The 11,969-nt window shown below is 48.8% G+C and overlaps 1 protein-coding gene across 1 annotated transcript; it reads left to right on the plus strand.

The window, feature by feature from the left end:
• The first annotated feature begins 1,604 nt into the window (after nucleotides 1-1,604).
• LOC132399086 (cytochrome c oxidase assembly protein COX19) lies at nucleotides 1,605-10,195 on the plus strand. Its single transcript, XM_059979041.1, has 3 exons — nucleotides 1,605-1,736; nucleotides 2,154-2,265; nucleotides 9,981-10,195. The coding sequence occupies exons 1-3, from the start codon at nucleotides 1,655-1,657 to the stop codon at nucleotides 10,072-10,074; spliced, it is 288 nt and encodes a 95-aa protein (XP_059835024.1). The 5' UTR covers nucleotides 1,605-1,654; the 3' UTR covers nucleotides 10,075-10,195.
• Nucleotides 10,196-11,969: the final 1,774 nt, after the last annotated feature.

Raw genomic sequence — 11,969 nt, forward strand, 5'->3', positions numbered from 1 at the left:
GAAGCCTAGCAATTATAGACCTGTCAGTTTGACATCAGTGGTGGGTAAATTAATGGAAAGTATTCTTAGAGATAGTATTTATAATTATCTGGATAGACAGGATCTGATTAGGAGTAGCCAGCATGGATTTGTGTGTGGAAGGTCATGTTTGACAAACCTTATTGAATTTTTTTGAAGAAGTTACGAAGAATGTTGACGAGGGTAAGGCAGTGGATGTAGTCTATATGGACTTCAGCAAAGCCTTTGACAAAGTTCCACATGGAAGGTTAGTTAAGAAGGTTCAGTCGTTAGGTATTAATGCTGGAGTAATAAAATGGATTCAACAGTGGCTAGATGGGAGATGCCAGAGAGTAGTGGTGGATAATTCTTTATCGGGATGGAGGCCGGTGACTAGCGGGGTACCTCAGGGATCTGTTTTGGGCCTAATGTTGTTTGTAATATACATAAATGATCTGGATGATGGGGTGGTAAATTGGATTAGTAAGTATGCCGATGATACTAAGGTAGGAGGTGTTGTGGATAATGAGGTGGGTTTTCAAAGCTTGCAGGGAGATTTATGCCAGTTAGAAGAATGGGCTGAACGTTGGCAGATGGAGTTTAATGCTGAGAGGTTCTACATTTTGGCAGGAATAATCCAAATAGAACATACAGGGTAAATGGTAGGGCATTGAGGAATGCAGTGGAACAGAGAGATCTAGGAATAACAGTGCATAGTTCCCTGAAGGTGGAGTCTCATGTAGATAGGGTGGTGAAGAAGGCTTTTGGAACGCTGGCCTTTATAAATCAGAGCATTGAGTCCAGAAGTTTGGAGGTAATGTTAAAATTGTACAAGGCATTGGTAAGGCCAAATTTGGAATATTGTGTACAATTCTGGTCACCAAATTATAGGAAAGATATCAATAAATTAGAGCGCAGAGACGATTTACTAGGATGTTACCTGGGTTTCAGCACTTAAGTTGCAGAGAAAGGTTGAACAAGTTAGGTCTCTATTCATTGGAGCGTAGAAGGTTGAGGGGGGATTTGATCTAGGTATTTAAAATTTTGAGAGGGATAGATAGAGTTGACGTGAATAGGCTGTTTCCATTGAGAGTAGGGGAGATTCAAACGAGAGGACATGATTTGAGAGTTAGGGGGCAAAAATTTAAGGGAAACACGAGGGGGCATTTCTTTACTCAGAGAGTGATTGCTGTGTGGAATGAGCTTCCTGTAGAAGTAGTAGAGGCCAGAACAGTTGTGTCATTTAAGGTAAAATTGGATAGGTATATGGACAGGAAAGGAGTGGAGGGTTATGGGCTGAGTGCGGGTAGGTGGGACTAGGTGAGATTCAGAGTTCGGCACGGACTAGGAGGGCCGAGATGGCCTGTTTCCGTGCTGTGATTGTTATATGGTTATATTTCAAGAAGAATAGATGAACCTCTGCCTGTTGTATGCGCACACCGAGGTCTCACAAACCCTGCAGCGAGTCAGAGCAGGGAGAGGAACACAAGCTGTGGAATCTAATTTCAGGTGCACAGACAGCGGCGGGACAGCAGGTGGCGCAGCAGGATAAGACAGCCCAAGGCAGGCGAGCGGACGCGCGACGTCACGGATCACGTGTGGCGGTCATGACCGCCGACGTCACCGCGCTTGGCTTCGCCGCGACGCCACCGCCAAGATGTCGACCGCCATGAACTTCAGCGGCAAAAGCTTCAGTCCTCGGCCGCCGGACCGGGGCGCGTTCCCGCTCGATCACCTGGGTAAGTGGGCGGAGGTCCCAGGCTCTTTCGCCCCATAACCCGTGTCTCTACGACCACTCCGCCCTCATGACCTCCCATTACACCGCACTCCCCATTTCCTCTACCCCTCTTCTTTTTTGCCCCCTTCCACCTTCCCTTTTCTACTTTCCTCATCATCCGTGCCTCCTTCTCCTTATATTTGCCTCTTCCATCCCTCTTATTACACCTTTTCCAGTAGTCTTGGACTACGTTTTGCTGTTGTAGTTTCCATCTGAGTTGTTCTTTCAACTCAGGTGCACCCTGACTTACCCAGTGTTTCGGTATTAGTGATTTTTATTCACACTGTCAGCATTCGTAGTTTGGTTTCGCTTCTGATGGCGACAAATAAACATTTCTAATAGCTTGCTTTAACAGAATCTCCGTGTTGCTATTTTACAGGTGAATGTAAAGCATTTAAAGAGAAATTTATGGATTGCCTTAAAGAGAGCAAGTTTGACAGCTCTGTGTGCAGAGAGCAATCAATGGAATATTTAAAATGCAGAATGGACAGGTACGGAAATCAGAATCAGGCTTAATATAATCGGACTGGAGGTGAGGTGGGGGGGGGTTAAATGGGCAGGTATAGCACTTAAAGAAAGACCGCTAGCCCTTTAGCCCATCCCCCCCATGTTGTGCAGAACTAATTAAACAAATCCCTTCTGTCTACACAAGTCTCTTTCCCTCCATTCCCTGCACATTCTAAGAGCCTCAAACACTTCTATAATATTTGCCTCAATACCACCCCTGGCAGCACATTCAAAGCATCTGCCACACTGTTTTTCAAAAACAAAACTTAGCCCATGCATTTCATTTGAACTTTACTTACTAGGCCATTTGTTGCTCTGTTGACACTTAGGGCAGCAAGGAAGGTCCAACTCTGTCGATACTATCACACACAGATAAAAAATGATTTTTCAGTGGTGTTTTCTGTAACAATTTTTTTGACCAATTAGGTTTGTTAGCCCTGTGACTGGAGGACTACTCTTAGTCTGGCTTCTACCCTTTGACCTATTTGGCATGGGTGACCCTACCAAGAGTCAAAGCACAAAGACCTTACTCTAGCCAAGATACTTTCCAGGTCATTGAGGCACATAAGCCTCTGGTTTACAGGACATTTACAGGATAATGAATACAAACCCCATTTCCAGAAAAGTTGGGATATTTTCCAAAATGCAATAAAAACAAAAATCTGTGATATTGTGGCGACCCATTTCCTGGCACATCCGAACCGGCTCACAATTAGATAGCCTACGGGGGTTTGCGAGCACAGAGCTTTGGAGCCTCTGCGCCACGGGGGGCAGGTTGAGGGAGGCTTAAAAGTGAGGCTGAGGATTTTGAATAAAGTTTTTTCCTTCGACTGTAGTTACCGACTCCGTGTCGTAATTTTAGCGCTGCGTGTAGCACAACGCTACAATTGGTGACCCCGACGGTCCAAACGATTTTTGGACCAGAGATGACCGACGCCGCCTCTGTTCATGCGGTTTCGTTGAAACTGCCGGGTTTCTGGACACAGCGACCGAACCTATGGTTCCAGCAAGCCGAAGCCCAATTCCACGTTCGCCAGATCACCTCAGAAGACACCCGCTACTACTACGTGGTGAGCTCCCTCGACCAGGACACAGCGGCCCAGGTTGCGGAGTTCGTACAGTCGCCCCCGGCAGACGGCAAGTACACGGAATTCAAAGCCCTGCTCCTCAGGACTTTCGGACTCTCACAGCGCGAGCGGGCTGCCTGTTTACTGCACCTGGATGGCTTGGGCGACAGACCTCCATCGGCTTTAATGAATGAGATGTTGTCTCTCGCCGACGGACACACACCCTGCCTCATGTTTGAGCAGGCATTCCTGGAGCAGCTGCCCGAGGACATACGCCTGCTGCTGTCCGACGCGGATTTCAGTGACCCCCAGAAGGTGGCAGCCCGGGCGGACTTGCTGTGGAACACCAAAAAGGTGAGCGGGGCGTCCATCGCACAGATCTCCCAGCCATGCTCCCAGCAGCAAACCAGTCCAGGCCCGGCCGCAGAGCCCGCCAACCCCCGGCCCAAGGAACACTGGTGCTTCTACCACCAGCGGTGAGGCGCAGAAGCCCGCCGTTGTCGCCCGCCCTGCAAGTTCCCGGGAAACGACAGGGCCAGCCACCGCTGATGGCTATGGCAGCTGGCCATCGGGATAGCCTCCTGTATGTGTGGGATAGAAGGTCGGGACGCAGGTTTTTGGTCGATACTGGGGCTGAGATCAGCGTTTTACCTCTGACGAGTTACGACACCCGCAGCAGGGCACCGGGTCCCCCCTTGAGGGCCGTGAACGGCAGCACAGTAAGGACCTATGGCACCCGTCAGGTGCAGCTACAGTTCGGCTCCAGCCAGTTCATGTAGGACTTTACACTGGCCGCCGTAGCCCAACCGCTTCTGGGTGCGGATTTTTTGCGGGCTCACAGCCTACTAGTCGATCTGCCCAGGAAGAGACTGGTACACGCTGAGACCTTTCAGACATTCTCCCTGGGTGCAGCCCAGTTGCCAGCCCCTCACCTCGACTCCATCACGCTGTCCGACAACGACTTCACCAGGGACCTGGCGGATTTCCCATTGATTCTGGCACCGCAGTTCACAGCGGCCATGCCCCGACACGGCGTACAGCACCACATCCCGACCCAGGGACCACCCCTCCACGCCCGCGCTCGGCGGCTTCCCCCGGACAAGCTCCGACTGGCGAAGGAGAAGTTCCAGAGGATGGAGGAATTGGGGATCATGGGCCTCCCCCCTGCACATGGTGCCCAAAGCAACGGGAGGCTGGAGACCGTGCGGCGACTACCGCAGGCTGAACGAGGCTACCACACCAGACCGCTACCCTGTGCCGCACATTCAGGACTTTGCAGCAAACCTGCACGGCGCACGGATCTTCTCCAAGGTAGACCTCGTCCGAGGGTACCATCAAATCCCGGTGCATCCCCAAAACGGCTCTCATCACCCCGTTTGGCCTTTTCGAGTTCCTCCGCATGCCGTTCGACCTGAAGAATGCCGCACAGACGTTCCAGCGGTTAATGGACGCGGTGGGACGGGACCTGGACTTCGCGTTCATCTATTTGGACGACATCCTCATAGCCAGCAGCAGTCGTCAGGAGCATCTGTCCCACCACCGTCAACTCTGCGCCCGACTGAGTGAGTACCAGTTCGGACTCGATACCATTGACTTCCTGGGCCACAGGATTACTAAAGACGGGGCAACCCCTCTGCCCGCTAAGGTAGATGCGGTCTGCCACTTCCCCCGACCCACCACGATCAAAGGCCTTCAGGAATTCATAGGTATGGTCAATTTCTACCACCGCTTCCTCCCTTCAGCTGCCCGGATCATGCGCCCCCTGTTCGCCCTGATGTCGGGTCCGAGCAAGGACATTACCTGGGACGAGGAGTCCGCTGCTGCTTTCGTTCAAACGAAGGAAGCTTTGGCGAACGCCGCAATGCTAGTACATCCCAGAATGGACGCCCCTACCGCCCTGACAGTGGACGCATCTAACTCGGCAGTCGGTGGGGTGCTGGAGCAACTCATCGCAGATCGCTGGCAACCCCTGGCGTTTTTCAGCAAACACCTGCGACCACCCGAGCTCAAATACAGTGCTTTCGACCGGGAACTGTTGGTGCTCTACCTGGCAATCCGGCATTTCAGGTACTTCCTAGAAGGTCGGCCCTTCACCGCGCTCACGGACCACAAACCGCTTACCTTTGCGTTTACGAAAGCGTCCGACCCCTGGTCGCCCCGCCAGCAACGCCACCTGCCCTACATCTCTGAATACACGATGGATGTCCGGCACGTCTCGGGTAAGGACAATGTCGTGGCGGATGCGCTCTCTCGCCCTACCGTTCATGCCCTTTCCCAAGGGGTAGACTTTGAGGCACTGGCAGAGGCGCAGCAGGCGGATGAGGAGATTCCGAGTTACAGAACCGCAATCTCCGGTTTGCAGCTCCAGGACCTCCCCGTAGGCCCGGGTGAGAGGACCCTACTCTGTGACGTCGCCACCGGCCAGCCCCGTCCCGTCGTCCCGACAGCCTGGCGGCGCCGTGTTTTTGATTCCATTCATAACTTGGCGCATCCCTCCATCCGGGCAACTGTCCGGATGGTTTCCAGCAGGTTTGTTTGGCACGGACTCCGCAAACAGGTCAGTGAATGGGCCAAAACGTGCATGCACTGCCAGACGGCCAAGGTGCAGCGGCACACCAAAGCCCCACTGCAGCAGTTCCATCCCGCCCACCGGCGTTTTGACCACATTCATGTGGATATCGTGGGCCCCCTGCCAGTGTCGCGCGGAGCGCGGCACCTCCTGACTATCGTGGACTGGTTCACAAGATGGCCAGAGGCGGTCCCGCTCACCGACACCACCTCCGAATCTTGCGCCCGAGCCCTGATCACCTGGATATCTCGCTTTGGTGTACCGGCCCACATTACCTCCGACAGAGGCGCCCAGTTCACCTCCAGCCTGTGGTCAGCTATGGCCAGCCTTTTGGGGACTCAGCTGCACCACACAACTGCCTACCACCCACAGTCGAATGGGCTAGTGGAGCTTTTCCACCGTCACCTGAAGTCGGCCCTCATGGCCCGCCTGCGAGGAGCCAACTGGGCGGACGAGCTTCCCTGGGTCCTACTCGGCATCTACACAGCGCCCAAGGACGACCTGCACGCCTTGTCAGCCGAGTTGGTATACGGCGCGCCCCTGGTCGTCCCCGGGGAGTTCCTACCAGCCCCACGGGGGCAAGAGGAAGATACTGCAGCAGTCCTGGGCAGATTACGCGAGAAGCTCGGTAACCTGGCCCCCATACCCACTTCACAGCACGGGCGGAACCCGACCTGCGTACCCAAAGACCTGCAGAACTGTAAGTTTGTGTTTGTACGAAGGGGCGGGCATCGGCCACCACTGCAGCGGCCATACGAGGGGCCGTTTATGGTGCTCCGGAACAACGGGTCCACGTTCATGCTAGACGTTGGGGGGAAAGAGGAGGTTTTCACGGTGGACCGCCTCAAGCCGGCCCATGTGGACCTGGCACAACTGGCCGAGTTTCCGGCACCTCGGCGCAGAGGCCGACCTCCCAAGCAGGTTCTGGCCCAGACTGCGGACATTGGGGGGTGTATCGCCGGTTCTGGGGGGTGGGGGGTGGGTTATGTGGCGACCCATTTCCTGGCACATCCGAACCGGCTCACAATTAGATAGCCTATAGGGGTTTGCGAGCACAGAGCTTTGGAGCCTCTGCGCCACGGGGGGCAGGTTGAGGGAGGCTTAAAAGTGAGGTTGAGGATTTCGAATAAAGTTTTTTCCTTCGACTGCAGTTACCGACTCCGTGTCGTAATTTTAGCGCTGCGTGTAGCACATCGCTACAATATGTTAATTCACGTGAACCTTTATTTAACTGAAAAAAGTACAAAGAAAAGATTTCCAATGGTTTTACTGACCAACTTAATTGTATTTTGTAAATATACACAAATTTAGAATTTGATGGCTGCAACACACTCAACAAAAGTTGGGACAGAGTTAAAATAAGATTGAAAAGTGCACAGAATATTCAAGTAACACCGGTTTGGAAGACTCCACATTAAGCAGGCTAATTGGTAGCAGGTGAGGTATCATGACTGGGTATAAAAGTAGCATCCATCAAAGGCTCAGTCTTTGCAAGCAAGGGTGGGTCGTGGCTCACCCCTTTGTGCCAAAATTCGTGAGAGAATTGTTAGTCAATTCAAAAGGAACATTCCCAATGCAAGATTGCAGAGAATTTAGGTCTTTCAACATCCACTGTACATAATATTGTGAAAAGATTCAGAGAATTCAGAGACATCTCAGTGCGTAAAGGGCAAGGTCGGAAACCACTGTTGAATGCGCATGATCTTCGCGCCCTCAGGCGGCACTGCCTAAGAAACCGTCATGTTGCTGTGACAATTATAGCCACCTGGTCCTGGGAGGACTTTAGAAAACCATTGTCACTTAACACAGTCCGTCGCTGCATCCAGAAATGCAACTTGAAACTATTACGCAAGGAGGAAGCCATACATGAACTCTATGCAGACGAGTTCCCTGGGCTCGAACTCATCTCAGATGGACCGAAAGACTGTGGAACCGTGTGCTGTGGTCAGATGAGTCCACATTTCAGCTAGTTTTTGGAAAAAACAGGCGTCAAGTTCTCCGTGCCAAAGATGAAAACGACCATCCTGATTGTTATCAGCGAAAGGTGCAAAAGCCAGCATCTGTGATGGTATGGGGGTGCATCAGTGCCCACGGCATGGGTGAGTTTCATGTATGTGAAGATACCATTAACTCTGAGGTGTATATTAGGATTTTAGAGAGACATGTTGCCATCAAGGCGACGTCTCTTCCTGGGATGTCCATGCTTATTTCAGCAGGACAATGCCAGACCACATTCTGCACAGGCTACAACAGCGTAGCTTTGTAGACAGAGTGCGTGTGCTTGACTGGCCTGCTGCCAGTCCAGATCTATCTCCTATTGAAAACATATGGCGCAACATGAAGAGGAGAATCAGACAACGGAGACCACGGACTGTTGAGCAGCTGAAGTCTTATATCAAGCAAGAATGGACAAAATTTCCAATTGCAAATCTACTACAATTAGTATCCTCAGTTCCAAAACGATTAAAAAGTGTTATTAAAAGGAAAGGTGATGTAACACAATGGTAAACATGCCTCTGTCCCAACTTTTGTTGAGTGTGTTGCAGCCATCAAATTCTAAATTTGTGTATATTTACAAAATACAATTAAGTTGGTCAGTAAAACCATTGAAAATCTTTTCTTTGTACTTTTGTCAGTTAAAGGTTCACTTGAATTAACATATCACAGATTTTTGTTTTTATTGCATTTTGGAAAATATCCCAACTTTTCTGGAAATGGGGTTTGTACAATAGTGTTTATTAGAAACTTTTCAAAACAAAGACCAATGTCTAAAAGACAAATTTGGCAAGTAAGTAAAAATACTGAGAGTATCTGTTGTAAAGAGCCCTTGAAAGTGAGTCAGTAGGTTGAAGAACCAGTTCAGAGTTGTGGTGACTGAACATATACATGCTGTTTCAGAATCCTGATGGTTGAAGGGTAGTAACTGTTCTGCCTGGGACCTAAAGTTCAAAGTAAATGTATCGTCAAAGTTAAGTGTATGTCATCATACACTATCCTGGGATTCATTCTCTTTTGTCCACCTGAGATACAGATGGGCTTTAGATCTGATATTTTCCTGAACAGCCAGGACCTCTTTAGCTTCTTATCTCTCCTTTCTTCGTGCTGTACTGGCAATAGAGCTTGGTATGTTATCTCTGGTATGGGGGATGTGTTCTCAGTCAGAGCGTCAGGGCCTGTACTCACTGGAGTTCAGAAGAATTGTGGGGGGGGGGGGGGGGGTTCTCATTGAAATCTATCAGATATTGAAAAACTTCAGGATACAAGGACATCCCTTTAGAACTGAGATAAGGAGGAATTTCTTTAGTCAGAGAGTGTGAATCTGTAGAAGTTATTGCACAGAGGACTATGGAGGATAAGTTATTCATTTCATTTAAAGTGGAGGTTGATAGGTAGTTGATTAGTAAGGGTGTTATGGGAATGTAATAATATAAGCCATAATAGAATTGCAGAGCAGACTCGATGGGCTGAATAGCCTAATTCTGCTCCCATGGGTCATGGGTCTTTGGATGAGGCTGCCAGCCAGGGAATGAAATCATTCATTTAATCATGAGATCTTGAAACATTGCCCTGCTCTTCCATGGATGCTGCCTGACATGCTGAGTATTTCTGGCATTCAGTGTGTTTTGACTTACGTAACCCTCTCACGAGGCTTGTATACAAACTTGGCTTATAAGCTAACTCTAACAACCTCCTGACTCAGCAGTGAGTCGACCATCCTTCATAAACAGTATACATCTTGGGTCGATATGATTTGGGGTTCAACCAAACAGGGAAGTTAGGATGTTACTATTAAGGAACATGGGTTGTAGTGAATGTTGTGTAAAATACTGCCCAGGCACAGCTATTGGTAGCACAGATATGACAGATCATGTACCGCATAAAATTATGAAGAAAGTATATTTAAGAAATTTTGAATTTTAACCAACAGTTCAAGAAAGAGGAAAGTGAAATAGAAGGGCCAATTACAGTTAAACCAGTCCAATGTGCAAATAAATGTTGAAGCTCATTTCTGGAGTAGTCGGGGGTGTATCTCTTTATGGCTTGATTGTGTTTTCTTCCACAGACAGTTGATGGCCAAGGAACCTCTGGAGAAACTGGGATTCAAAGATCTCCTGGATGTTCACTCAGTAGAAACAGATCAGCAGAAAAACACCTAACAGATGTGCAGGATGTTACACCTACAAATTAAATTAATCTGGGGCTCTATTCATACCAAATGTGTATATATTGTAAGATATTTTTCTGTGCAATAAATGTGTGATCGTTGCTTAAAATGTTGATTAGTTGGTCTCCTTTCAATCGTACTATCGTTATTTTTTTCTCTGTTTATTCCTTACTCGCTTGACACTTGTGGCTTATCGATAGACTCTATGGCCGGCTGGTGGCGCAGTGGCATTCACACTGGACTCTGGAGTGAAGGCTCCCAAGTTTGAATCCAAATCGGGCCACCCCCGAGCATGCTTTCCATCCATGCTGGGTTGAGTGTCGAGCCTTGTTTAAAAAAAAGGGTTGAGTTTGGAGCGTTCATATCATGACCTGGTTAATCCGAAAGGAGACTAATCCTGACATGATTGGTCACACTAAAAAAAAGACTTTACTGGAATTTATTTATTGGGTTTCAGAGGTTCATTTATTATCCAAGTATATCAGCAGTTCCAATTCTGAGATTTGTCTTCTCCAGATAGCCACAAAACAAAGAAATCCATGCAAGTCGTTCAAAGAAAAACATCAGACCTCTTCTCCCCTCCCCCCACCGAAAAAAGAATACCAAATTGCCCCAAATTAAATCGCTTAGATGGAAGGACGATTGCACAAGCGTGTGGATGTCAGTGAGTTAGACTGGCGCGAAGAACTGAAAAGGAGACAGACTTACAGGGCAGGTGAGAGAGTAGAGGGACAGAGTAGAAGGGCTTTGGTTCAACGGGGTTTTGGTGTCGAGGGTCGATGCCAGGTAGGTTATCTGTGAAGAATAGAAACAGGAAGTATGTCTGTGAGGCGGGTATTCTGTAATGGGTGTCGGATGTGGGAAATCCGGGAGACTCCCTGCCTCCCAGACAGCTACAGTTGAAGTCAGAAGTTTACGTACACCTTAGCCAAATATATTTAAACTCAGTTTTCACAATTCCTGACATTTTCCGATAGAAAATTTGTGGGCAGAAGTGAAAAAGCGTGTGCGTGCAAGGAAGCCTACAAACTTGACTCAGTTACACCAGTTCTGTCTGGAGGAATGGAACAAAATTCCAGCAAATTACTGTGAGAAGCTTGTGGAAGGCCACCCAAAGCGTTTGACCCAAGTTAAACAATTTAAAGGCAATTCTGCCAAATACTAACAAAGTGTAGGTAAACTTCTGACCCAGTGGGAAAGTGATGAAAGAAATAAAAGCTGAAATAAATCATTCTCTCTACTATTATTCTGACATTTCACATTCTTAAAATAAAGTAGTGATCCTAACTGACCTAAGATGGAATGTTTTCTGGGATTAAATGTCAGGAATTGTGAAAAACTGAATTTAAGTGTATTTGGCTAAGGTGTATGTAACTTCTGACTTCAACTATGCATTTGCGCCAGGTGCGTCAAGCTGCAGCTCGATGACCTTTGCCTGGTCAGCGAAACTGAGGAGGTGATAGAGACTAGCTATAGGCAAGTAGTCACACTGGGGCCTCGGGAGACAGATGTGGGTTACAGCAGAGGGGAGGGCAAGAGGCAGATATTAGAGAGTAACCCTGTGGCTGCCCCCCTTAACAATAAGCACTCCTGTTTGACTACTGTTGGGTGGGGGGGGGGGAATAACCTACCTGAGGGTAGCAACAGTAGGGAAAGGAAGCAGAATAGGGGACTCTTTAGTTAGGGGGACAGACAGGTGATTCTGTGGACGTGGGAAAGAAACATGGATGGTAGTTTGCCTCCCAGATGCAGGGATCTGGGATGTTTCTGATCACATCCATGATATCCTGAAGTGGGAAGGTGAACAGCTAGAGGTCATGGTACACATTAGTACGAATGACATAGGTAGAAAAAGGGAGGAGGTCCTGAAAACAGACTACAGCATGT

This window comes from Hypanus sabinus, chromosome 9, assembly GCF_030144855.1.
Source record: "Hypanus sabinus isolate sHypSab1 chromosome 9, sHypSab1.hap1, whole genome shotgun sequence".
In the NCBI taxonomy this organism is placed as follows: domain Eukaryota; kingdom Metazoa; phylum Chordata; class Chondrichthyes; order Myliobatiformes; family Dasyatidae; genus Hypanus; species Hypanus sabinus.